The 27500-nt window shown below is 46.5% G+C and overlaps 1 protein-coding gene across 1 annotated transcript in view; it reads right to left on the bottom strand.

Annotated features, from left to right (window-relative positions):
- The window catches only part of LOC139581924 (teneurin-2-like), a 120250-nt gene that overhangs the window by 29803 nt on the left and 62947 nt on the right, over nt 1–27500 (bottom strand). The window contains exons 11-19 of the mRNA XM_071412118.1: nt 26923–27069; nt 26407–26623; nt 25595–25714; nt 24941–25202; nt 12814–13081; nt 9499–9642; nt 6704–6953; nt 309–329; nt 1–130 (exon numbers count right to left, since the gene is read on the bottom strand). The exon at nt 1–130 is cut by the window's left edge and continues 100 nt beyond it. Coding sequence (XP_071268219.1) covers nt 1–130; nt 309–329; nt 6704–6953; nt 9499–9642; nt 12814–13081; nt 24941–25202; nt 25595–25714; nt 26407–26623; nt 26923–27069 — 1559 coding nt within the window. The remainder of the gene's footprint in view (nt 131–308; nt 330–6703; nt 6954–9498; nt 9643–12813; nt 13082–24940; nt 25203–25594; nt 25715–26406; nt 26624–26922; nt 27070–27500) is intronic.

The raw sequence follows: 27500 nt of genomic DNA, 5'->3' as shown, positions 1-27500 counted from the left end.
GCTGTCCGACAGCAGTCGCCCGCCAGTCAGCAAGCGCACACGGTAGATATGCCGCGAATTGGTATCCGAGATCAACAACGCTCCTGTTACCGGGTCAATGGCCAGGAAGTACTTATGAGTGGGGTTGTTACTGTAGGATGGAGAGAGAACAATAAAGTTATTGGAATTTGAATTAGATTGGATAAAAACAACTAAGATCAAAACAATATTTCCCAGGGGCAATTTAACAATCTTTGTGATTAAAGTAACTCTAAATTACTGCTATTAGCTTGGAATTTCTAATTTAACCGAGGAGTGAAGCATCTTACCTGTGTCTGAAATCTTTGTTCCTTCGAAGGATAAGAAGACAGAAAAAACAACCCAGAACAAATGTTAATGTGGTGTGTCTGAGGGAACAACAGAACGACAGAGAGAGTTAGCAGTGGAGCGGTGGAGGAACAACAGAATGACAGAGAGAGTTAGCAGTGGAGCGGTGGAGGAACAACAGAACGACAGAGAGAGTTAGCAGTGGAGCAGTGGAGGAACAACAGAATGACAGAGAGAGTTAGCAGTGGAGCGGAGGAGGAACAACAGAATGACAGAGAGAGAGTTAGCAGTGGAGTGGTGGAGGAACAACAGAATGACAGAGAGAGAGTTAGCAGTGGAGTGGTGGAGGAACAACAGAATGACAGAGAGAGAGTTAGCAGTGGAGGAACAACAGAATGACAGAGAGAGAGTTAGCAGTGGAGTGGTGGAGGAACAACAGAACGACAGAGAGAGAGTTAGCAGTGGAGTGGTGGAGGAACAACAGAACGACAGAGAGAGTTAGCAGTGGAGCGGTGGAGGAACAACAGAATGACAGAGAGAGAGTTAGCAGTGGAGCGGTGGAGGAACAACAGAACGACAGAGAGAGAGTTAGCAGTGGAGCGGTGGAGGAACAACAGAACGACAGAGAGAGTTAGCAGTGGAGCGGTGGAGGAACAACAGAATGACAGAGAGAGTTAGCAATGGAGCGGTGGAGGAACAACAGAACGACAGAGAGAGTTAGCAGTGGAGCAGTGGAGGAACAACAGAATGACAGAGAGAGTTAGCAGTGGAGCGGAGGAGGAACAACAGAATGACAGAGAGAAAGTTAGCAGTGGAGTGGTGGAGGAACAACAGAATGACAGAGAGAGAGTTAGCAGTGGAGTGGTGGAGGAACAACAGAATGACAGAGAGAGAGTTAGCAGTGGAGGAACAACAGAATGACAGAGAGAGAGTTAGCAGTGGAGTGGTGGAGGAACAACAGAATGACAGAGAGAGAGTTAGCAGTGGAGTGGTGGAGGAACAACAGAACGACAGAGAGAGTTAGCAGTGGAGCGGTGGAGGAACAACAGAATGACAGAGAGAGAGTTAGCAGTGGAGCGGTGGAGGAACAACAGAACGACAGAGAGAGAGTTAGCAGTGGAGCGGTGGAGGAACAACAGAATGACAGAGAGAGTTAGCAGTGGAGCGGTGGAGGAACAACAGAACGACAGAGAGAGTTAGCAGTGGAGCAGTGGAGGAACAACAGAATGACAGAGAGAGTTAGCAGTGGAGCGGAGGAGGAACAACAGAATGACAGAGAGAGAGTTAGCAGTGGAGTGGTGGAGGAACAACAGAATGACAGAGAGAGAGTTAGCAGTGGAGGAACAACAGAATGACAGAGAGAGTTAGCAGTGGAGGAACAACAGAACGACAGAGAGAGTTAGCAGTGGAGTGGTGGAGGAACAACAGAATGACAGAGAGAGAGTTAGCAGTGGAGTGGTGGAGGAACAACAGAACGACAGAGAGAGTTAGCAGTGGAGCGGTGGAGGAACAACAGAATGACAGAGAGAGTTAGCAGTGGAGCGGTGGAGGAACAACAGAATGACAGAGAGAGAGTTAGCAGTGGAGCGGTGGAGGAACAACAGAACGACAGAGAGAGAGTTAGCAGTGGAGCGGTGGAGGAACAACAGAACGACAGAGAGAGTTAGCAGTGGAGCGGTGGAGGAACAACAGAATGACAGAGAGAGTTAGCAATGGAGCGGTGGAGGAACAACAGAACGACAGAGAGAGTTAGCAGTGGAGCAGTGGAGGAACAACAGAATGACAGAGAGAGTTAGCAGTGGAGCGGAGGAGGAACAACAGAATGACAGAGAGAAAGTTAGCAGTGGAGTGGTGGAGGAACAACAGAATGACAGAGAGAGAGTTAGCAGTGGAGTGGTGGAGGAACAACAGAATGACAGAGAGAGAGTTAGCAGTGGAGGAACAACAGAATGACAGAGAGAGAGTTAGCAGTGGAGTGGTGGAGGAACAACAGAATGACAGAGAGAGAGTTAGCAGTGGAGTGGTGGAGGAACAACAGAACGACAGAGAGAGTTAGCAGTGGAGCGGTGGAGGAACAACAGAATGACAGAGAGAGAGTTAGCAGTGGAGCGGTGGAGGAACAACAGAACGACAGAGAGAGAGTTAGCAGTGGAGCGGTGGAGGAACAACAGAATGACAGAGAGAGTTAGCAGTGGAGCGGTGGAGGAACAACAGAACGACAGAGAGAGTTAGCAGTGGAGCAGTGGAGGAACAACAGAATGACAGAGAGAGTTAGCAGTGGAGCGGAGGAGGAACAACAGAATGACAGAGAGAGAGTTAGCAGTGGAGTGGTGGAGGAACAACAGAATGACAGAGAGAGAGTTAGCAGTGGAGGAACAACAGAATGACAGAGAGAGTTAGCAGTGGAGGAACAACAGAACGACAGAGAGAGAGTTAGCAGTGGAGTGGTGGAGGAACAACAGAATGACAGAGAGAGAGTTAGCAGTGGAGTGGTGGAGGAACAACAGAACGACAGAGAGAGTTAGCAGTGGAGCGGTGGAGGAACAACAGAATGACAGAGAGAGTTAGCAGTGGAGCGGTGGAGGAACAACAGAACGACAGAGAGAGTTAGCAGTGGAGCGGAGGAGGAACAACAGAATGACAGAGAGAGAGTTAGCAGTGGAGGAACAACAGAATGACAGAGAGAGTTAGCAGTGGAGGATCAACAGAATGACAGAGAGAGAGTTAGCAGTGGAGTGGTGTAGGAACAACAGAATGACAGAGAGAGAGTTAGCAGTGGAGTGGTGGAGGAACAACAGAATGACAGAGAGAGAGTTAGCAGTGGAGGAACAACAGAATGACAGAGAGAGAGTTAGCAGTGGAGTGGTGGAGGAACAACAGAATGACAGAGAGAGTTAGCAGTGGAGTGGTGGAGGAACAACAGAATGACAGAGAGAGAGTTAGCAGTGGAGTGGTGGAGGAACAACAGAATGACAGAGAGAGAGTTAGCAGTGGAGGAACAACAGAATGACAGAGAGAGAGTTAGCAGTGGAGTGGTGGAGGAACAACAGAACGACAGAGAGAGAGTTAGCAGTGGAGTGGTGGAGGAACAACAGAACGACAGAGAGAGTTAGCAGTGGAGCGGTGGAGGAACAACAGAATGACAGAGAGAGAGTTAGCAGTGGAGCGGTGGAGGAACAACAGAACGACAGAGAGAGAGTTAGCAGTGGAGCGGTGGAGGAACAACAGAATGACAGAGAGAGTTAGCAGTGGAGCGGTGGAGGAACAACAGAACGACAGAGAGAGTTAGCAGTGGAGCAGTGGAGGAACAACAGAATGACAGAGAGAGTTAGCAGTGGAGCGGAGGAGGAACAACAGAATGACAGAGAGAGAGTTAGCAGTGGAGTGGTGGAGGAACAACAGAATGACAGAGAGAGAGTTAGCAGTGGAGGAACAACAGAATGACAGAGAGAGTTAGCAGTGGAGGAACAACAGAACGACAGAGAGAGAGTTAGCAGTGGAGTGGTGGAGGAACAACAGAATGACAGAGAGAGAGTTAGCAGTGGAGTGGTGGAGGAACAACAGAATGACAGAGAGAGTTAGCAGTGGAGCGGTGGAGGAACAACAGAATGACAGAGAGAGTTAGCAGTGGAGCGGTGGAGGAACAACAGAATGACAGAGAGAGTTAGCAGTGGAGCGGTGGAGGAACAACAGAACGACAGAGAGAGTTAGCAGTGGAGCGGAGGAGGAACAACAGAATGACAGAGAGAGAGTTAGCAGTGGAGGAACAACAGAATGACAGAGAGAGTTAGCAGTGGAGGATCAACAGAATGACAGAGAGAGAGTTAGCAGTGGAGTGGTGTAGGAACAACAGAATGACAGAGAGAGAGTTAGCAGTGGAGTGGTGGAGGAACAACAGAATGACAGAGAGAGAGTTAGCAGTGGAGGAACAACAGAATGACAGAGAGAGAGTTAGCAGTGGAGTGGTGGAGGAACAACAGAATGACAGAGAGAGTTAGCAGTGGAGTGGTGGAGGAACAACAGAATGACAGAGAGAGAGTTAGCAGTGGAGCGGTGGAGGAACAACAGGATGACAGAGAGAGTTAGCAGTGGAGCGGTGGAGGAACAACAGAATGACAGAGAGAGTTAGCAGTGGAGCGGAGGAGGAACAACAGAATGACAGAGAGAGTTAGCAGTGGAGCGGTGGAGGAACAATAGAACGACAGAGAGAGTTAGCAGTGGAGCGGTGGAGGAACAACAGAACGACAGAGAGAGTTAGCAGTGGAGCGGAGGAGGAACAACAGAATGACAGAGAGAGTTAGCAGTGGAGCGGTGGAGGAACAACAGAATGACAGAGAGAGAGTTAGCAGTGGAGCGGTAGAGGAACAACAGAACGACAGAGAGAGTTAGCAGTGGAGCGGAGGAGGAACAACAGAATGACAGAGAGAGTTAGCAGTGGAGCGGTGGAGGATCAACAGAATGACAGAGAGAGAGTTAGCAGTGGAGTGGTGTAGGAACAACAGAATGACAGAGAGAGAGTTAGCAGTGGAGTGGTGGAGGAACAACAGAATGACAGAGAGAGAGTTAGCAGTGGAGGAACAACAGAATGACAGAGAGAGAGTTAGCAGTGGAGTGGTGGAGGAACAACAGAATGACAGAGAGAGTTAGCAGTGGAGTGGTGGAGGAACAACAGAATGACAGAGAGAGAGTTAGCAGTGGAGCGGTGGAGGAACAACAGGATGACAGAGAGAGTTAGCAGTGGAGTGGTGGAGGAACAACAGAATGACAGAGAGAGTTAGCAGTGGAGCGGAGGAGGAACAACAGAACGACAGAGACAGTTAGCAGTGGAGCGGTGGAGGAACAACAGAATGACAGAGAGAGTTAGCAGTGGAGCGGTGGAGGAACAACAGAATGACAGAGAGAGTTAGCAGTGGAGCGGAGGAGGAACAACAGAATGACAGAGAGAGTTAGCAGTGGAGCGGTGGAGGAACAACAGAATGACAGAGAGAGTTAGCAGTGGAGCGGTGGAGGAACAACAGAATGACAGAGAGAGTTAGCAGTGGAGCAGTGGAGGAACAACAGAACGACAGAGAGAGTTAGCAGTGGAGCGGTGGAGGAACAACAGAATGACAGAGAGAGTTAGCAGTGGAGCGGTGGAGGAACAACAGAATGACAGAGAGAGTTAGCAGTGGAGCGGTGGAGGAACAACAGAATGACAGAGAGAGTTAGCTGTGGAGCGGTGGAGGAACAACAGAATGACAGAGAGAGTTAGCAGTGGAGCGGTGGAGGAACAACAGAACGACAGAGAGAGTTAGCAGTGGAGCGGTGGAGGAACAACAGAACGACAGAGAGAGTTAGCTGTGGAGTGGTGGAGGAACAACAGAATGACAGAGAGAGTTAGCAGTGGAGCAGTGGAGTAACAACAGAACGACAGAGAGAGTTAGCAGTGGAGCGGTGGAGGAACAACAGAACGACAGAGAGAGTTAGCAGTGGAGCGGTGGAGGAACAACAGAACGACAGAGGGAGTTAGCTGTGGAGTGGTGGAGGAACAACAGAACGACAGAGAGAGTTAGCAGTGGAGCGGTGGAGGAACAACAGAACGACAGAGAGAGTTAGCAGTGGAGCGGTGGAGGAACAACAGAACGACAGAGAGAGTTAGCTGTGGAGTGGTGGAGGAACAACAGAACGACAGAGAGAGTTAGCAGTGGAGCGGAGGAGGAACAACAGAACGACAGAGAGAGTTAGCAGTGGAGCAGTGGAGGAACAACAGAACGACAGAGAGAGTTAGCAGTGGAGCGGAGGAGGAACAACAGAACGACAGAGAGAGTTAGCAGTGGAGCGGTGGAGGAACAACAGAACGACAGAGAGAGTTAGCAGTGGAGTGGTGAAGGGAACAGCATAGTTAAATATGGATAAAAACACCCAGGAGATATAAGAACTAGTGCAGTGTATAATTCTACTTCAATCACACCGTCCCCCGAGCCCTCCCTGCTTTCATTACAACCTCACTGAATCTCATCCAACATGGTCTATATCCTACACACTATTCCTCTCCTCTGTCCTCTCCCTCCTCCTCTTTTCCTTCACTCCTCCTCCTCTCTTCTCCCCCTCCTCTCCTCCCTCACTTCTCCTCCTCTTCTCCCCCTCTCATTCTCTTTCCTCCATCACCCCTCCTCCCACCAGTTCCACTATCAGCCTCTCTCCTCCTCCTCTCCCCCTCCCCTCCCCTCCTCCCTCACTTCTCCTCCTCTTCTCCCCCTCTCATTCCCTTTCCTCCATCACCCCTCCTCCCACCAGTCCCACTCTCTTCCTCTCTCCTTTACCTTTTCTCTCCCCATCTCCTCCCACCTCCTCCCACTCCTCTCCTCTCCCAACCTGACTTCTCCCCCATCTTCTTCTCTCCTCCCTCCATCCATACCTCAGTTCCAGTATGCCCGTGGTATTGAGCGAGGGGTAGACCCTGCGTATGAAGTTCAGGTCTCCCACATAGAGGCTCCCGTCGATGCCTGTTGCCAGGGCTACAGGTGCCAGTAGCTTGTTGCTGTCGGCGAGGCCGTTACAGCTGGGACAGGAGATAGAGCGTCGACGTCCGTTCCCCATTACACTGCTGATCACAGGGGGCTGCTCTGACACAAACACGTTCTCACCACTACCCTTATGGAGGATACCTGGACAGGACGAAGGGAGGGAGGGAGGGAGGGAGGGAGGGAGGGAGGGAGGGAGGGAGGGAGAGATTAATGAATTCCTTTTGTTTGGGAAAAAACCCAACATACTATTCATTCTGCCAAATTAAATGTGTGTATGTGATGTTGAGAAGATGGTGTGTGTGTGTGTGTGTGTATACTGAACAAAAATATAAACGCAACATGTAAAGTGTTGGCCTATATTTCATGAGCTGAAATAAAAGATCCCAGAAGTTTTGGAAAAATACGTTTTGAACGGTCATCCAACTCAGAATTCCAAGTCAGGAACTCTGGCCTCTTTCTAGAGCTCTGACCTGAAGATCACTGACGTCAGGATTCAACCTTGTTTTTTCCCGAATTCCCAGTTGACCATAAATCCAGAGAATTCCAGACTTTGATGACAAAGTTTTATGACAAAATTTGCCCAGAAGGTCCGTCGCACCACCTTCCTGTTCAAGTGAGCACAGCACAACAAGGCGAGCCCAATAGGTTAACCACTGTACTAACCTGTCACATGCTGAATGCCTAGGTCCAATAGGTCCACCACTGAAGACCGAGGCCCAATAGGTTCACCACTGTACTAACCTGTCACACGCTGTCACACACATGCCTCGGTTCAATAGGTGTACCACTGTGCAAACTTGTCTATAATAGATAGAAAGAATTACAATTTCACCCTGTCTCCCCTTTACTAATAGTGAGCTCTCAACTTTCCAACAATTTCCCTCACTCTTTCCTACCAGCGAGTTAAGGAAATTGGACAGAGTTTGAGGATATTTTTCAATTAAAGCGAATGACAGTAATGTTATAAGTAAAGTAGGAATTCCAGGTTTCAATAGGCCATAAGATATCCAGGTTTCAATAGGCCATAAGATATCCAGGTTTCAATAGGTCATAAGATATCCAGGTTTCAATAGGCCATAAGATATCCAGGTTTCAATAGGTCATAAGATATCCAGGTTTCAATAGGCCATAAGATATCCAGGTTTCAATAGGCCATAAGATATCCAGGTTTCAATAGGCCATAAGATATCCAGGTTTCAATAGGTCATAAGATATCCAGGTTTCAATAGGCCATAAGATATCCAGGTTTCAATAGGTCATAAGATATACAGGTTTCAATAGGCCATAAGATATCCAGGTTTCAATAGGTCATAAGATATCCAGGTTTCAATAGGCCATAAGATATCCAGGTTTCAATAGGCCATAAGATATCCAGGTTTCAATAGGCCATAAGATATCCAGGTTTCAATAGGCCATAAGATATCCAGGTTTCAATAGGTCATAAGATATCCAGGTTTCAATAGGCCATAAGATATCCAGGTTTCAATAGGTCATAAGATATCCAGGTTTCAATAGGCCATAAGATATCCAGGTTTCAATAGGCCATAAGATATCCAGGTTTCAATAGGCCATAAGATATCCAGGTTTCAATAGGCCATAAGATATCCAGGTTTCAATAGGCCATAAGATATCCAGGTTTCAATAGGCCATAAGATATCCAGGTTTCAATAGGCCATAAGATATCCAGGTTTCAATAGGCCATAAGATATCCAGGTTTCAATAGGCCATAAGATATCCAGGTTTCAATAGGTCATAAGATATCCAGGTTTCAATAGGCCATAAGATATCCAGGTTTCAATAGGCCATAAGATATCCAGGTTTCAATAGGCCATAAGATATCCAGGTTTCAATAGGCCATAAGATATCCAGGTTTCAATAGGTCATAAGATATCCAGGTTTCAATAGGCCATAAGATATCCAGGTTTCAATAGGCCATAAGATATCCAGGTTTCAATAGGCCATAAGATATCCAGGTTTCAATAGGCCATAAGATATCCAGGTTTCAATAGGCCATAAGATATCCAGGTTTCAATAGGCCATAAGATATCCAGGTTTCAATAGGCCATAAGATATCCAGGTTTCAAGAAAGGAGTATATTTGACATTGTTTTGGTGCTTTTATGCGCTGACTGAAAGAAACTGATAATTATGAGTTGTTTAGTCTGTTGGCCTCGGCTGGTCTGGGTAAGAATTACGTGTCCTCACTGTCTGAGAGTGAGTCAAGACCGAGTCAAGACCGAGTCAAGACCGAGTAAAAATGTATCTGACACTGACACCGAGACAAGACCGAAACACCCTATGTGGTCTCGAGACTGGTCTTGAGTATTACAACACTGCCAACCGGCGTCACAACCACAGGCCACGTGTAAACACCCCAGCCCAGGACCTCCACATCCGGCTTCTTCACCTGCTGGATCGTCTGAGACCTGCCACTTGACAGCTGATGAAACTGAGGAGTATTTCTTTCTGTAAGGCTGGGCCTGGCTCTACAGTGAGTGGGCCTGGCTCCCAATTGGGTGGGCCTATGCCCCTGCCCAGTCATGTGAAATCCATAGATTAGGCCCTAATTAATTTATTGCAATTGACTGATTTCCTTAAATGAACAGTAACTCAGTAAAACCGTTGAAATTGTTGCATGTTGCGTTTATATTGTGTTCAGGGTACATGTACAGTATATTTAAACATACTGCTGCGTGTGTTGAGGATATGGTGTTTATCCAGAGACCAGCCTCCCAGATTAGAAGGGTCCAGTTCAAAGCCCTGAAGTACTACTGTCCTCTTCTCCCATTGGATCAGACTGGCACATGACTCATACTCATACCCCACCGACACTATGGAGAGAGAGCGAGGGGGAGAGAGAGGGGGGGAGAGGGGGAGAGAGCATGAGAGGGGAGAAAGAGAGGGAGAGAAAGAGAGAGAGAGAGAGAGAGGGGAGAGAAAGAGAGAGGGGGGAGAAAGACAGAGAGAGAAAGAGGGGGGAGAGGAGAGGGGGGGAGAAAGAGAGAGAGAGGGGGAGAGAGATGGGGGAGAAAGAGAGAGGGGAGGAGAAAGAGAGAGAGAGAGCGAGAGGGGGAGAGGAGAGAGAGGGGAGAGAGAAAGAGAGAGGGGGGAGAGGAGGGGGGAGAGAGATGGGGAGAAAGAGAGAGGGGGGAGAAAGAGAGAGGGGATGAGAAAGAGAGAGAGAGATCGAGAGGAGGGGGGAAGAGAGAGGGGGGAGAAAGAGAGAGAGAGGGGGGAGTGATAAAGAGAGAGATAGAGGGGGAGAGAGAGAGAGAGGGGAAGAGGAGAGGGGGAGAGAGATGGGGGAGAAAGAGAGAGAGAGAGAGAGAGAGAGGGGAGAGAGAAAGAGAGAGGGGGAGAAAGACAGAGAGAGAAAGAGGGGGGGAGAGGAGAGGGGGGGAGAAAGAGAGAGAGAGGGGGAGAGAGATGGGGGAGAAAGAGAGAGGGGAGGAGAAAGAGAGAGAGAGAGCGAGAGGGGGAGAGGAGAGAGAGGGGAGAGAGAAAGAGAGAGGGGGGAGAGGAGAGGGGGAGAGAGATGGGGAGAAAGAGAGAGGGGGGAGAAAGTGAGAGGGGATGAGAAAGAGAGAGAGAGAGCGAGAGGGGGAGGGGAGAGGGGGGGAAGAGAGAGGGGGGAGAAAGAGAGAGAGAGGGTGGGAGTGATAAAGAGAGAGATAGAGGGGGAGAAAGAGAGAGAGGGGGAGAGGAGAGGGGGAGAGAGATGGGGGAGAAAGAGAGAGAGATGGGGAGAGAGAGAGAGAGAGAGAGGGGAGAGGAGAGAGAAAGAGAGAGGGGGAGAAAGAGAGAGGGGAGGAGAAAGAGAGAGAGAGCGAGAGGTGGAGAGGAGAGGGGGGAAAAGAGAGAGAGGGGGGAGAGAGGGGGGGAGAGAGAGGGGGAGAAAGAGAGAGATAGAGGGGGAGTGATAAAGAGAGCGATAGAGAGAGAGATAGAGGGGGGAGAGAGAGAGAGGGGGGAGTGATAAAGAGAGAGAGAGATGGGGGAGAGGAGAGGGGGAGAGAGATGGGGGAGAAAGAGAGAGAGATGGGGGAGAGAGAGAGAGAGAGGGGAGAGGAGAGAGAACGAGAGAGGGGGAGAAAGAGAGAGGGGATGAGAAAGAGAGAGAGAGAGCGAGAGGTGGAGAGGAGAGTGGGGAAAAGAGAGAGAGGGGGGAGAGAGAGGGGAAGAGAGAGGGGGGAGAAAGAGAGAGATAGAGGGGGGAGTGATAAAGAGAGAGATAGAGAGAGATAGAGGGGGGAGAGAGAGAGGGGGGGAGTGATAAAGAGAGAGAGAGATGGGGGAGAGAGGGGGGGGGAAGAGAGAGGTGGGAGAAAGAGAGAGGGGGAGAGAAGGACAGAGAGAGAGAGGGGGGATGAGAGGGGGGAGAAAGAGAGAGAGAGATGGGGAGAGGAGAGGGGGACAGAGAGGGGGTGACAAAGAGAGAGAGAGAGGAGGAGAGGGGGGACAAAGAGAGCGAGAGAGAAGGGATAGAAGGGAGAGAATGAGAGAGAGAGAGAGAGAGAGAGAGTGGGAGAGGGGGGGCAGGGGGAAAAAGAAAGGAAAGTGGGAGTGAGAGAAAATATAGTTAATAAACAAAGTATTATGGAGACAATGCAACTCTTTAATGCTCAGGACAGACAATCAGACAGACACCAGACAGACAAACAGACAGACAACCAGACAGACAGTAACAAAGTAAAGTGAGCTGCAGTTCCATGTATAATTGTTATATTTACAGCTATAGCTATCCAAGAGCTAACCCACATACCGGAAGTATGAGTCCAATAATGGTAGCACAGCTTGTATTCTTTAGCACCCCTGTCTAGACCAGACCAGACCTGTCCAGACCAGATCTGTCCAGACCAGATCTGTCCAGACCAGACCTGTCCAGACCAGACCTGACCAGACCAGATCTGTCCAGACCAGACCTGTCCAGACCAGACCTGTCCAGACCAGACCAGTCCAGACCAGACCTGACCTGTACAGACCAGACCAGTCCAGACCAGACCTGTCCAGACCAGATCTGTCCAGACCAGACCTGTCCAGACCAGACCAGTCCAGACCAGACCTGACCTGTACAGACCAGACCAGTCCAGACCAGACCTGTCCAGACCAGTCCAGACCAGACCTGTCCAGACCTGTCCAGACCAGACCAGACCTGTCCAGACCAGACCTGTCCAGACCTGACCTGTTCAGACCAGACCTGTCCAAACTAGACTTGTCCAGACCAGACCTGACCAGACCTGTCCAGACCTGACCTGTCCAGACCAGACCTGTCCAGACTAGACCTGTCCAGACCAGACCTGTCCAGACCAGACCTGTCTAGACCTGTCCAGACTAGACCAGACCACACCTGTCCAGACCTGTCCAGACTAGACCAGACCATACCTGTCCAGACCTGTCCAGACTAGACCAGACCTGTCCAGACTAGACTTGTCCAGACCAGACCCTTTCTCCTCTGATCCCACTTACACTTCGTTAAGCCCATAACCCAATTAACATCGTGGGTGTTCACTGTCCCAACAGACAGTTCTGTGACAGATCAATTTCTCTCCCATTATGCACCAGTGTTGAAATGTTGTCATATCACCAACGCTTGATTGGCATAAAAACACATATTAGTTGAAGGCAGCTAGCTGCTGTAGGGACTGCAAATATAGGTGCATTGTCCCCTTCAAAATATATCTATTCAAAGTAAAGTAACGTTGGTCATCTAATGAATCAGCTACATTGGAGGGCCGTTACACTCTTGTCTGTTCTAGGAGATGACAGACTTGACACTCTAAGCCCTGGGTGGCATTTAAACTCTCCTCTCCTCCTGTCACTCAGACGTAACCACGGCAGCTGTAACCGTGGTGAAGGGTTATTAGCTGTCAAGCAGAGTTAGCAGTTAGTGAAGCGAGTTGGGGGCCTCGGCACCCTCAGAGCTATTACTGCTCACAGACAGACACACATGGACACACACACACATACGCACGCACACACACACTCTGTCTATACACACTCACCGACAGCTTCCGACAGCCCGTAGACTCTCTGTCCATAGGCATCTGTTTTATCCCAGATGTAGGTGTAGGCCAGGTTGGGCGAGGCGTGGAACCACTTCTGGAAGAGATGTCCCTCCACAGCCACCATCAGATGGACTTTGAGCAGGCCCAGAGACACCATGCCTGGGGTCATGGTCACCTTCAGCAGGCTGCGGTAGCCTGACGTCCTGGAGCTCAGGTAGCACAGCTTCAGACTGGTCCCTGGAACATCGATCATCTCATGGAGCACCTGCAGAAAGGGAGAGAAGGATGAGAGGAGAGGAAAGAGATTTAGACTGGCGCCTTGAACATCTATCATTTCATGGAGCACCAGGAGAGAGAGAGAGCGAGAGAGAGCGAGAGAGAGAGAGAGAGAGAGAGAGAGAGAGAGAGAGAGAGAGAGAGAGAGAGAGAGAGAGAGAGAGAGAGAGAGAGAGAGAGAGAGAGAGAGAGAGAGAGAGAGAGAGAGAGAGAGAGAGAGAGAGAGAGAGAGAGAGAGAGAGAGAGAGAGAGCTTATTCTACTTTCCCCAACGCACAAGTGGTTCTAACCACTTCTGGGAAAATTGTAAAACACTAACAAACAACAACACAAATAATGATCTATCCAAAATGGAGATGTATGGATAAACCACTTCTCCAATCTTTTGGCACTATAACAAAGAACAAAGAGCAAAGCATATACATGATGAAATACAAATCTTAGAATCAACTATTAAAGACTACCAGAACCCAACTACAGTACAAAATAAAAACCCTCCAATCTAAAAAGGCCTGTGGTGTTGATGGTAACCTCAATGAAATGATCAAATATACAGACAACACATTCCAATTGGCTATACTAAAACTCTTTAACATCATCCTCAGCTCTGGCATCTTCCCCGATATTTGGAACCAAGGACTGATCACCCCAATCCACAAAAGTGGAGACATATTTGACACCAATAACTACTGTGGGATATGCGTCAACAGAAACCTTGGGAAAATCCTCTGCATTATCATTAACAGCAGACTCGTACATTTCCTCAGTAAAAACAATGTACTGAGAAAATGTCAAATTGGCTTTTTAACAAATTATCGTACAACAGACCACGTATTCAACCTGCACACCCTAATTGACAAACAAACCAAAACAAAGGCAAAGTCTTCACATGTTTTGTTGATTTAAAAAAAGCCTTCGAATCAATTTGGCATGAGGGTCTGCTATACAAATTGTTGGAAAGTGGTATTGGGGGAAAAACACATGACATAAAATTCATGAACACAAACAAGTGTGCGGTTAAAATTGGTGAAAAAGGGCACTAGAACAGTCTGCAGCATCCGGCCTCACCCTACTAGAATCTGAAGTCAAATGTCTACTATTTGCTGATGATCTGGTGCTTCTGTCACCAACCAAGGAGGGCCTACAGCAGCACCTATATCTTCTGCACAGATTCTGCCAGACCTGGGCCCTGACAGTAAATCTCAGTATGACCAAAATAATGGTGTTCCAAAAAAGGTCCATTTGCCAGGACCACAAATACCATTTCCATCTACACACCATTGCCCTAGAGCACACACAAAACTATATCTACAGTGGTTCCTCCTTTAAAAGCTGCGAGCTGGCACCGCGGGACTTAGAAGTACCCTGTGTCACAGCTTCATTGCTCCAGACCACCACAAGAGGGAGTTTGAGCACTCATTATGCATTTGGGTCCCAATGTTTTTATATGACCTATCATATCGAGTGGTTCCAATGACGAATTTTGACGCGAGCCACCCGTGCCTGGTGGCGTTCTTCAACAAAGATGGCTGACAAAACATTACAGTGGAACCAAATGTAAGTAGTTGCAACGTCATAACGAGTCAAGCAAAACATTTGCAATTGAGATGAATATGTTAGTTAATGTAGAGACAAACGTTTGTGCATATTTTTTGGTCATAAAGTTAATTTCTACTTAGCAAGTTATCTGACTAGCTAACATTAGCCAGCTAGCTAGTGTTAGGATAATTAATTTGTAATTTGTGTTGTTTAATGTTTTAGGGACTCCTGAGAAAACCAGCAAACCAGGCTGTCGTCTTGGGAAACAGTGGATGTAAAGATTCTAGCTAGCTAAAGCATTTACTGCAAATTGAATGTACAATTGAGTAAGCTTGCCTTGCAGTGCAGCTGGAGTAACATTGCTAGCTAACTATTTATTTTCTTATTGTGTAGTGGAGGATAAAAATAACTGTATGCCTTTATTGTGCCAAGGATGCAAGTCCTATATACTGTAGTTATTACCATGCATGAGATTCCCACATTGTAGCCTGTACATTGAATATATTCACTGATCATGTACTCTTCCTTGGCAAATAAAACTAAAACTGACCAAATAAAAAGATTCAGGTATGAATCTCTGAGACATTCTTTTTCAGTCATATCAAACTCCATTATTTGAATGATGCTCTGTCTGCATGTATGTATTACAATTACACACTTCAGTGTTTAAACAGTGTTTACCACTCCACCACTTTACTCAACTCCCTTCATCTGCATTAATCTGAGGACACAGGATATTATTTCAATGAGATAGTTCATTTCAACCAGGGGAAAATGTGAAACGCTTTATTGAAAGAAGTTCATTATCCAGGTGTTCGAAATACATAAATGCATTATAATTATGCTAATTGGTAATATTATATTATAAATACAAGTTCAATCTGTACTTCAATGCACATATGGTGTTGTGCATTATAAAACGAGGAAGAAAGACGAGGTGGTGAGAGAGGTGTAGAAGACAGAAAGGGAAAGAGGTAAGAACAGAGGCAGACAGCATATGATTAATGAATTACAGTGCTACCCTAATATTCTCTCAGTTCATCACAATTGCGGTGTCTCCTAACCAGCCTTGGGCCCCCAGTTGGGCCAAAGGTTATCTTAAGAGCGGGTGAGGTGGCGATGACGGGACTGGCTTCCTCTCTCACATCAAAACATACCTGCAGACGAGTGACAGATGGATAGAGAGAGAGCATGATTAAGAATTGTTTTTTATATTCTAACACGGTCAGTCAACATAATCAGGAGGTGAAATGCAAAACTGACCTTGGATCATTAACTCTGGGACTACTACATCTCTGTCTGTATTTCAATGTAAAGTATCTCTTTAATAATACTTCCTGTTGACCCGACCAAGTGACATCTCACCTATGATCATGCTGTGCCCACTGTGTCAGCCAGTTCAGACGGGGGAGGAGTTCACCAAAACAGCTGATAAAACCTAGAGGATTTAGGGAGAAAGGGGAGAGGGATGAAGTGAAGAGAGACTTATTGTGTGTGGTCTCACCTGATGTCCACACTAAGTGGCTACAGAGTACTTTATGCTGAAAAACTGACACATGAGGACAAACAATAGAAGATAATGTCAATAGAAGATACTGTATGTGACGCAGACACCTATCAGAGTGGACCTGAAACATTTAAATATAGAGGGCTATGTGTCTCACCACTTGGTTATTGCAAGGCTAACCCCCAGGGAAATCATGACTTGGCAGTAACAGATATTCCAGTGAAAATGGCTGTGTTTATGTGGTGTATCTCTGAAAATTAGCAGCTGACATCTTAAGGGTTTTTTAATTAATGCATGTGAGACAGGTTCCATGTACAACAAGACAGGCAGAGATGGAGAAAAATAACACAACAGTTTAATTACCTCTGGTTATGGACACTTTTGCCAGCAATAAAGCTTCCACGGCCTGTTCCTCGGACAGTGAACATCTGGCAATATCTACATTTTCCACCCCTTGATCAGCTCGCTCTCTGAAAGTAAAGAAAACAGCTTATTTTTTATAGATATGAAAATAATAACTAAGATATGACCATTCAATCTAAAGCAGCATATGCCACTTTTAGGATATGTAAATACAGCCCAGTGCTGCTTACCTGAGATGCCATCTTCGTAGGTGTCCGCTTTGACTTCCTTTGTGTCGGTAAGAAGTTGCATTCAGAACAATTATTTTTGATTGAAAATAAAAAAGGTTTTGCTCTCGACAAAAAGACACAAATGTACCTCCATAGCATATAACAATTTGCCTGTGAATAACCACACCTTCATACAAACGGGCTACTGTATGCAGAATTCTTGACGCACAACCGAAGATGCTGCCATATCCTGCCAGCACGCCCACAAGCGAGCCACTCAGGAGCAGAATGATGACACGTGGAAGAGGGAAAGGAATGAGATGGGAACAGCATTTTGTTGCAAGTTGGGGAGGTGGGCTAATAGCTGAACAATAGACTATTCAACCTTTACTAAAGAATAGTCTAATAGCCGAGCTAGGTGTGAAAATCACCCCTCCTATCACAGACCAGGTTTGCCCTAACGACCAAGGGGTAGCTTGCTATTCAATATAATAAAGTCATGACTTTTCAAATAAGTTACCTTACACGTTATGTTGGCTGACAATTTGTTAGCTACGCTGTCCTTACGAACCACATAACATATCATTACAGCAGTATGTACCGGTATGTTAGCTAGCTACCTAACGTTATACATCAAACTTGCCAGTATATTAACTATAGGCTATCTAACTACCCAACGTTTATTGAGTTGATTATTCCCGTCATTCTTAGCTTAGCTAAATGGTATAGTCGTTGTGCTTTCTCAATGGACATTTGTGTTCTTTCGTAAATTCGCTCTGGCTATCTATAGGCTGGACAATAGAACGAGTCAAAATTCACCCAAGTCCGAAAAACGGCTTCAGAACGTTGGCTAAACTGGAACATTGGCGTGAGCCCGAAGCAAATTAATGGAATTGAACGTTCGCAGAGCCTGTTTTGACGGGAGTGATGCTTAGAATTCCATTTAAAAAAATATTTTTATTTTACTAATACAATCTGTTCGTCGGACGAAACTGGAAAAAACAACTTGTGTAGAAAGTAAACCTCTGCACCTCGATGGTGTCAACTGTGCTTATGTCTGCGTACTGAAAAAGTAGGGAAAAGATTTACTTCTGACTATTTCTGGTCTAGCAATCGATGACAAATGCCTCTCCATTAGAAAACAATGGGGGTAGCTCAGCGTTCCAAGGGCAAAACGTATTTTGGGGCTAGCATTTGATGACAACTGAGCTAGCTGCCCAGGCTTACATAATTAGAAAGAGGAGATTCTCATAATTAAAATGGCGTCCGACTTGAAAAAAATCGAAATATACACATTGTGCGATATTTGGCGAAATAGACTGACATGCCTATATTTCCCCCATAGGAAACAATGGGAAGACCGCAGAGTTCCAATATTATTTTTGTTGTTTACATTTTGTTGTTTACATTTGAACTATAAAACAACGTGAGCAGGTCTCTTTGCTAACAGCAGCGAAGCAGGCATTGTGACGTTGAACAATAAGCTGGGAATAGAACATTCGGAAGGCGAGTTGGTGCCACGGTGCTCAATAGAACTAAAGGGAGCTGGTGCTCAATAGAACTAATAGGAGCTGGCAGGGTGAAAAATGCACTAAAACAAGGCCTGTTGTTTCACGTTTACTTTAAAACGATGGCAAGCAGCTGGGAAATATGGTCATATTATGAAACTGGGCTCCACGGCGGATGCAATGAACTAGTTATCAGAAAATAATGTTGCTAAAATTTTTATGTGTCCAGCTTACTATCTACACGGAATTCAGAGCACTCTCGTCTGAGTGTACCAGAGCGCAGAATAATTACTTTACGAGCGCTCAACACCCGTTGAATATGGCCGGTGTCAGTAAATGTCGGAAGAAAAGCGTATTTAAATTGTTTCCAGCAGCACATTTACAGTCACCAACGCTCTGGTTAACTTGTCTAGGGTAGGGGGCAGCATTCGGAATTTTGGATGAAAAGCATGCCCAAATTAAACTGCCTGCTTCTCGGGCCCAGAAGATATGATATGCATATAACTGGTAGATTTGGATATAAAACACTCTAAAGTGTCCAAAACTGTTAAAATAGTGTCTGTGAGTATAACAGAACTGATTTGGCAGGTGAAAACCTGAGAAGAATCCATTCGGGAAGTCGTTTTTTTTGTTGGTTTTGTAGTCTTCTATTCAATGCCATTATAGTATCCATTGACTTAGGACTCAAATTGCAGTTCCTATGCCTTCCACTAGATGTCAACAGTCTTTAGAAATTGTTTCAGGCTTGTATTCTGGAAAATGAGGAAGTAAGAGCAGTCTGAATGAGTGGACCCTAAAGTGTCACAGAGCTTTTTCATGCGCGAGACCGAGAGAGTGCCTTTCTTGTTTACCTTTTATATTGACGACGTTATTGTCCGGTTGAAATATTATTGATTATTTAGGCTTTTGGATATAAAGAGACTTTATCAAACAAAAGGAACATTTATTGAGTAAATGAATGTCTGCTGAGTGCAACCATACGAAGATCATCAAAGGTAAGGGATTAATTTTATCTCTATTTCTGACTTGTGTAACACTTCTACTTGGCTGGTTACTGTTTGTAATGATTTGTCTGCTGGCCTATGTTCTCAAATAATCGTAAGGTATGCTTTCGCCGTAAAGCATTTTTTAAATCTGACACCGTGGTTGGATTCACAAGAAGTTAATCTTTAAACCTATGTAAAATTTGTTTTGTTTTCTGAATTTTTATAATGAGTATTTCTGTATTTGAATTTGGCGCCCAGCAGTTTCACTGGCTGTTGAAGAGGTGGGACGCTAACGTCTCACGTACCCAAGAGAGGTTAACAAGAAAACTGCTTTACCAGCTCTGCTAGGGTGAGTAAAATGGTCAGAGTGGTCTCATTTGTGTCTGGAAGTAGCTAGCCAACGTCAGCTTGGGTGCTTGACTACCATTGTAAGGCCAGAATGCTCAAATCAACCCTCGGCCTGAACGTCCAGTGTGCGCCCCGAGAGCGAAACGGTCTGAATTTATGAGTGTCATGTTGTACAGCTCCATATTTTTCCATCCTAACGGAAACACTTAGGGTTTCATTTTTTGTTTTTCTCTGAATGGAAACACCATAATATTAATCAAATTAATTAAGCCAAATTTCTTCAAATCAATCCCATATACTATGATATTACAAAGAAGGTTTTAAATTCTCTGTTAATGCCAATATGGAATACTCTCAAATGCTTCTCGAAGATGCCCTCTGGTGTTAAAACTAGCAATAACTTGCAGTAACAGAAAAATAGACTGAGAATTAAATGACGTGCCACAGAATGCTGCAGCAGCACACAAAGCAGGCCGCAACTTTTAAAGGACGAACCACTGTATCTTGGCCTAAACATCAGCGCCACAGGTCACTTCCACAAAGCTGTGAACGATCTGAGAGACAAGGCAAGAAGGGCATTCTATGCTGTTAGGTTCTAATTTTGAGAAAATAACTCACGGACACTAGAGAATACGGTGACCAGACGTCCCCGTTTTCTGGGGACAGTCCCCATTTTTGGTGGCCTGTCCCCGGCTGGAGCTGTCCCCGGAAATGTCCCCGTTTGTAACTGTGCGTTAAAAACAGACCGCAAAGTGAAATATTTTACTTGGCAAGAAATACCGGGCAGCAGAGCCTACCGGTTGACGTCTGAATTGCGCTGTGCTTGTTTAGGCCAACAGAGGGGGCTGCTCGCTATAGCAGCTTCATTCACTCTTCTTCTACTAACTACTTGCTCGCGATAGTTTTAGAGAAAACTGCTGTGGAAAACTCGGCCAGAAGTTAGCAAGTGTCAAGTGAATCCACAAAATCACCACAAACTTATTTTCAAGCCAGGTAAGTTACAATCCTTTGAGATACTAGCTAGTGATGTTATAATGTCACAATGTATTATATAGATGGATGATCTGCTCTATAAGGTTTTAAATGGGTCATGCTAGCTAACGTTAGCTATGTAGACTAAGTTAGCTAGCTAGGTTAGCTAGCTACTGTTATGGTAGCTAGGTTAAAAAACGTTCACATGTAAACATGCAGTGGATGGTCTATTTTGAAAATATGATTATATTAAATGAATGCACAATTAATTATGAGAATATTTTTGTAGATTACAATTTTAATGATTTGGCATTATAATAATTAGTGTGAAAATATATTTAGAAATGTTCATGGATAACATTAGCATAATGTTTTCTGTTAGAGAGTGGAGAGGAGGAAGACTGGATAGGAAGCAGAGTGAGATAGAGGAGGAAAGGTAAAGATATGATTACAGAGCCTGCCAATTTATTATTCCAAACAATGTTTTTGAGATAAAATACAAAAATGAGGCAAGCAATGGGAATCTGTTAACCAAAGTATTTGATCTAATAGTATACTATTTATTAATACAGATTGGAGAGAAAGGAGAAGGAAAAATTAAGGGAGTAAAAAGAGTGAAGCAAGGAGAGTGTAGAAGAGTGAGGTGGAAAGGTGAAGAGAAGGAAAGGAAGACGAGTGAAGAAAAGAGGAGAAGAAAAAGTTAAGAGAGTCAGAAGAATGACACAAGGAGAGTGAAGAAGAGCAGACAGAGGAGGTACAATGACTCTTTCCAAGAAACGGAAATGCACTTTTTATGAAAAACATGATGAGAGAATTTCCATTTATACGCTCAGGTCACGACGATAGAATGGTTCACTGCACCCTTTGTAATTCCTCTCTTTCAATTGGCAGCGGGCGAAGAACGGCAGTGGTAGAACATCAGCAGACAAAAAAGCATAAAGCCTCTCTGATTGGCCGTGTTGGTATGCCCTCTGTCACCACATTCTTCAAGAAGGTTGAGCCTTTCCAAGAAGAATATGGTTTAGCTGTGCAGGAGGGTGTCTTTGCATACCACACTATGTGACACAATCATAGTTACAGATCTATGGACTGCACAGCACAACTGACACGGAAGCTTTATGAGCCAAAGTTTACATGTGCTAGGACAAAATGTGACGCCACAGTGAGTAACGTGTTAGCACCATGTGCCAGGACAAAATGTGACGCCACAGTGAGTAACGTGTTAGCACCATGTGCCAGGACAAAATGTGACGCCACAGTGAGTAACGTGTTAGCACCATGTGCCAGGACAAAATGTGACGCCACAGTGAGTAACGTGTTAGCACCATGTGCCAGGACAAAATGTGACGCCACAGTGAGTAACGTGTTAGCACCATGTGCCAGGACAAAATGTGACGCCACAGTGAGTAACGTGTTAGCACCATGTGCCAGGACAAAATGTGACGCCACAGTGAGTAACGTGTTAGCACCATGTGCCAGGACAAAATGTGACGCCACAGTGAGTAACGTGTTAGCACCATGTGCCAGGACAAAATGTGACGCCACAGTGAGTAACGTGTTAGCACCATGTGCCAGGACAAAATGTGACGCCACAGTGAGTAACGTGTTAGCACCATGTGCCAGGACAAAATGTGACGCCACAGTGAGTAACGTGTTAGCACCATGTGCCAGGACAAAATGTGACGCCACAGTGAGTAACGTGTTAGCACCATGTGCAACTACTTTGGTAACACAGGACCTAGACCAGGTTGAATGTGTCCCTGTCCATTGATGCGTCAATCATGGACATGTAAAGCTGCTGCCTATACTAGTCAGATATTGTAAGATATATGATGGCAGCACATCTGTGGAAACAAAACGGCTTGATTTTGTTGAATTGAATGGAGAAACAGCAGAGGACATTGCAGCTGAGGTCCTGGTGGTCATCCAAAAATGTGCCGACAATATTTTGTCGGATTTTGATAAACTCCCATATCTACTGGGTGAAATACCACAGTGTGCCATCACAGCAGCAAGATTTGTGACCTGTTGCCACAAGAAAAGGGCAATCAGTGGCAAACAAACACCACTGTAAATACAACCAATATTTATGTTTATTTATTTTCCCTTTTGTACTTTAACGATTTGTACATCATTACAACACTGTATGTAGACATAATATGACATTTGTAATGTCTTTATTCTTTTGGAACTTCTGTTAGTGTAATGTTTACTGTTATTTTTTATTGTTTATTTCACTTTTGTATATTATCTACTTCACTTGCTTTGCCAATGTTAACATATGTTTCCTATGCCAATAAAGCCCCTTGAATTGAATTGAGAGCCTGGAACATACAGTGGGGAGAACAAGTATTTGATACACTGCCGATTTTGCAGGTTTTCCTACTTACAAAGCATGTAGAGGTCTGTCATTTTTATCATAGGTACACTTCAACTGTGAGAGACGGAATCTAAAACAAAAATCCAGAAAATCACATTGTATGATTTTTAAGTAATTAATTAGCATTTTATTGCATGACATAAGTATTTGATACATCAGAAAAGCAGAACTTAATATTTAGTACAGAAACCTTTGTTTGCAATTACAGAGATCATACGTTTCCTGTAGTTCTTGACCAGGTTTGCACACACTGCAGCAGGGACCACTCCTCCATACAGACCTTCTCCAGATCCTTCAGGTTTCGGGGCTGTCGCTGGGCAATACGGACTTTCAGCTCCCTCCAAAGATTTTCTATTGGGTTCAGGGCTGGAGACTGGCTAGGCCACTCCGGGACCTTGAGATGCTTCTTACGGAGCCACTCCTTAGTTGCCCTGGCTGTGTGTTGCGGGTCGTTGTCATGCTGGAAGACCCAGCCACGACCCATCTTCAATGCTCTTACTGAGGGAAGGAGGTTGTTGGCCAAGATCTCGCGATACATGGCCCCATCCATCCTCCCCTCAATACGGTGCAGTCGTCCTGTCCCCTTTGCAGAAAAGCATCCCCAAAGAATGATGTTTCCACCTCCATGCTTCACGATTGGGATGGTGTTCTTGGGGCTGTACTCATCCTTCTTCTTCCTCCAAACACGGCAAGTGGAGTTTAGACCAAAAAGCTCTATTTTTGTCTCATCAGACCACATGACCTTCTCCCATTCCTCCTCTGGATCATCCAGATGGTCATTGGCAAACTTCAGACGGGCCTGGACATGCGCTGGCTTGAGCAGGGGGACCTTGCGTGCGCTGCAGTATTTTAATCCATGACGGCGTAATGTGTTACTAATGGTTTTCTTTGAGACTGTGGTCCCAGCTCTCTTCAGGTCATTGACCAGGTCCTGTCGTGTAGTTCTGGGCTGATCCCTCACCTTCCTCATGATCATTGATGCCCCACGAGGTGAGATCTTGCATGGAGCCCCAGACCGAGGGTGATTGACCGTCATCTTGAACTTCTTCCATTTTCTAATAATTGCGCCAACAGTTGTTGCCTTCTCACCAAGCTGCTTGCCTATTGTCCTGTAGCCCATCCCAGCCTTGTGCAGGTCTACAATTTTATCCCTGATGTCCTTACAGAGCTTTCTGGTCTTGGCCATTGTGGAGAGGTTGGAGTCTGTTTGATTGAGTGTGTGGACAGGTGTCTTTTATACAGGTAATGAGTTCAAACAGGTGCAGTTAATACAGGTAATGAGTGGAGAACAGGAGGGCTTCTTAAAGTAAAACTAACAGGTCTGTGAGAGCCGGAATTCTTACTGGTTGGTAGGTGATCAAATACTTATGTCATGCAATAAAATGCAAATTAATTACTTAAAAATCATACAATGTGATTTTCTGGATTTTTGTTTTAGATTCCGCCTCTCACAGTTGAAGTGTACCTATGATAAAAATTACAGACCTCTACATGCTTTGTAAGTAGGAAAACCTGCAAAATCGGCAGTGTATCAAATACTTGTTCTCCCCACTGTATATAATCTCATGGAGCAGGGAGAGAGGGAGGGAGAGAGGGAGGGAGAGAGGGACAGAAGGATGAGAGGAGAGGAAAGAGCTTCAGACTGGTGCTTGGAACATCTACCATCTCATGGAGCACAAGGAGAGAGAGAGAGAGAGTAAGAGAGAGAGGGATGAGAGGAGAAAGAGACAGAGAGAAGGAGAGAGAGAGGGATGAGAGGAGAGAGAGAGAGAAGGAGAGAGAGGGATGAGAGGAGAGAGGAGAGAGAGAGAAGGAGAGAGAGAGGGATGAGAGGAGAGAGAGAGCGAGAGAAGGAGAGAGAGAGAGAGAAGGAGAGAGAGAGGGATGAGAGGACAGAGGAATGATAGGAGAAGAGAGAGGGATGAGAGGACAGAGGAATGATAAGAGAAGAGAGAGGGATGAGAAGATGGAGGAATGATAGGAGAGGAAACAGGGATGAGAGGACGGAGGAAGGAGATGAAAAGAGAGGCTGGATACCTGTGTCTCAGGTATGATGGGCTTGTCCCTGGGTCTAGATGAGAAGAGCGATGACAGGGGTGAGGCGATGACCACAGGGTCAGGTCGGAGGAAGCCACTGAGGTCACATCCTGGGATGGTGTTCTCCTCAGTCTTCATCACCAGCGTATCCATTGCGTAAAAACGACCCCATGGTAACCACACTGTGCGGTCTTGCGTGATGAACGGAGCGCGCTCAAACCTCAGGGTCAACGAGCCGCCGCCGTTCGCTAGCAGGTCAAACCTGGAGACAGGATCAGAAACGATGTAGGATTAGTTACTATGTACCATGTCGGTGTGTATATGTGGTACGTACGTTCCGTCCTGGCGTGTGTGTGTGTGTGGTACGTATGTTGCGTCCTGGCGTGTGTGTGTGTGTGTGTGTGTGTGTGTGTGTGTGTGTGCGTGCGTGCGTGCGTGCGTGCGTGCGTGTGTGTGTGTGTGTGTGGTACGTACGTTCCGTCCTGGCGTGTGTGTGTGTGTGTGTGTGTGGTACGTACGTTCCGTCCTGGCGTGTGTGTGTGTGTGTGTGTGTGTGTGTGTGTGTGTGTGTGTGTGTGTGTGTGTGTGCGTGCGTGCGTGCGTGCGTGCGTGCGTGCGTGCGTGCGTGCGTGCGTGTGTGTGTGTGGTACGTACGTTCCGTCCTGGCGTGTGAGTGTGTATCCATAGTGTGGGTAATTGATGAAGGAAACATTGACTCCCACCAGGGGAGTACCATCTGTAGTTAACACCTGACCTCGGATCAGAGACGCCAAGCTAAGAGACAGAGAGAGAGAGGCAGAGAGAGATAGAGGCAGAGAGAGATAGAGAGAGAGAGAAAGACAGAGAGAGAGAGAGAGAGAGAGAGATAGAGCGAGAGAGCGAGAGAGAGAGCGAGAGAGCGAGAGAGAGCGAGAGAGAGACAGAGAGACAGAGCGAGAGAGAGCGATAGGCAGAGAGACAGAGCGAGAGAGAGCGAGAGAGAGCGAGAGAGCGAGAGAGAGAGTAAGGCAGAGAGAGAGAGAGAGAGAGAGACAGAGAGACAGAGAGAGCGAGAGAGAGCGAGAGAGATAGAGAGATTGAGCGAGAGAGAGAGCGAGAGAGAGCGAGAGAGCGAGAGAGAGAGTAAGGCAGAGAGAGAGAGAGAGAGAGAGACAGAGAGACAGAGAGAGCGAGAGAGAGCGAGAGAGATAGAGAGATTGAGCGAGAGAGCGAGAGAGAGAGCGAGAGAGCGAGAGAGCGAGAGAGAGAGCGAGAGAGAGCGACAGAGCGAGAGAGAGCGACAGAGCGAGAGAGCGGGAGAGACGGAGAGAGAAAAGACATTCAATATACTGTATTTATTACATAATGTGTGTGTTGTGTGTTGTGTGGTGTGTGTTGTGTGTTGTGTGTTGTGTGTTGTGTAGTGTGTGTTGTGTAGTGTGTGTTGTGTAGTGTGTTGTGTGTTGTGTGTTGCAGTATACTCTCACCTGGCGTTAAATGGGTTTTCCCCAGGTATGAGATGTGTGCTGTCTCGTCCTACCAGCATCTTGACCCTGTCATAGAAGGATCCTACCCAGGGTTGGGACAGGGGCAAGGGGCTCTGCTGGATCACCTGGAGGGGGTCTCTGGATCCCCGACACAGAGGGCTGTTCTGACACGGGCTCTGGATACAACAGTCTGGATCCATACAGTCAGTCAGACCATCTAGAGCGAGAGATGAGGGAGAGAGAGAAGGAGGGAGAGAGAGAAGGAGGGAGAGAGAGAAGGAGGGAGAGCGAGAGAGGAGGGAGAGAGAGAAGGAGGGAGAGAGAGAAGGAGGGAGAGAGAAGGAGGGAGAGCGAGAGGAGGGAGAGAGAGAAGGAGGGAGAGAGAGGAGAGTTTCAGTGTCTCAAACATATTGGTATGAAAGGTTACTTCATTCTCCAAACAATTTATTTAAACTCAAGGTGAAAAGTTTGCACTACTGGACTACAAGAGGTCCAACCCCTTCATTTCACACACACCTCCTTCATTGTCCGTGTTGTCGGCACATGAGGTCTCCATGGCAACGCTGCATCCAGCACCCCTCCAGCCTGTCTGGCATTCACAGTGCCAGCTCTGCTCCCTCATGGTACACTGACCATTACCATTACACAGGTTAGGACAGCTATCTGAGGAGAGGGAGAGAGGGGGGAAGGAGAGAGAGAAATAGAGATGGGGGAGGGAGAGATAGAGGGGGGAAGAGAGAGTTAGTGGGGGAGAGACGGGGAAGGAGCGAGAGATAGGGAGGAGGGAGGGAGAGAGAAACAGTTTCGGGGAGGGAGAGAGAGGGGGAGGGAGGGAGGGATAGATGATGGTGAGGGAGAGCGAGAGAGATAGGGTGGGAGGGAGGGAGAGGGAGGGAGGCAGGGAGTGGAGAGAGAGAGGGGGAGGGAGGGAGAGAGAGAGAGGGGAGGGAGGGAGGGATAGATGGTGGGAAGGGAGAGAGAGAGAAAGAGAGAGAGGGAAGGAGGGGAGAGAGAGAGGGGGGAGGGAGAGAGGGAGAGGGAGAGGGGGAGGGAGAGAGGGAGAGAGACATACTGTGTTGTGTTTTCATGCACAC

Source organism: Salvelinus alpinus, chromosome 7 (assembly GCF_045679555.1).
Source record: "Salvelinus alpinus chromosome 7, SLU_Salpinus.1, whole genome shotgun sequence".
Lineage (NCBI taxonomy): Eukaryota > Metazoa > Chordata > Actinopteri > Salmoniformes > Salmonidae > Salvelinus > Salvelinus alpinus.
This window is presented reverse-complemented; position numbering and strand designations above follow the sequence as displayed.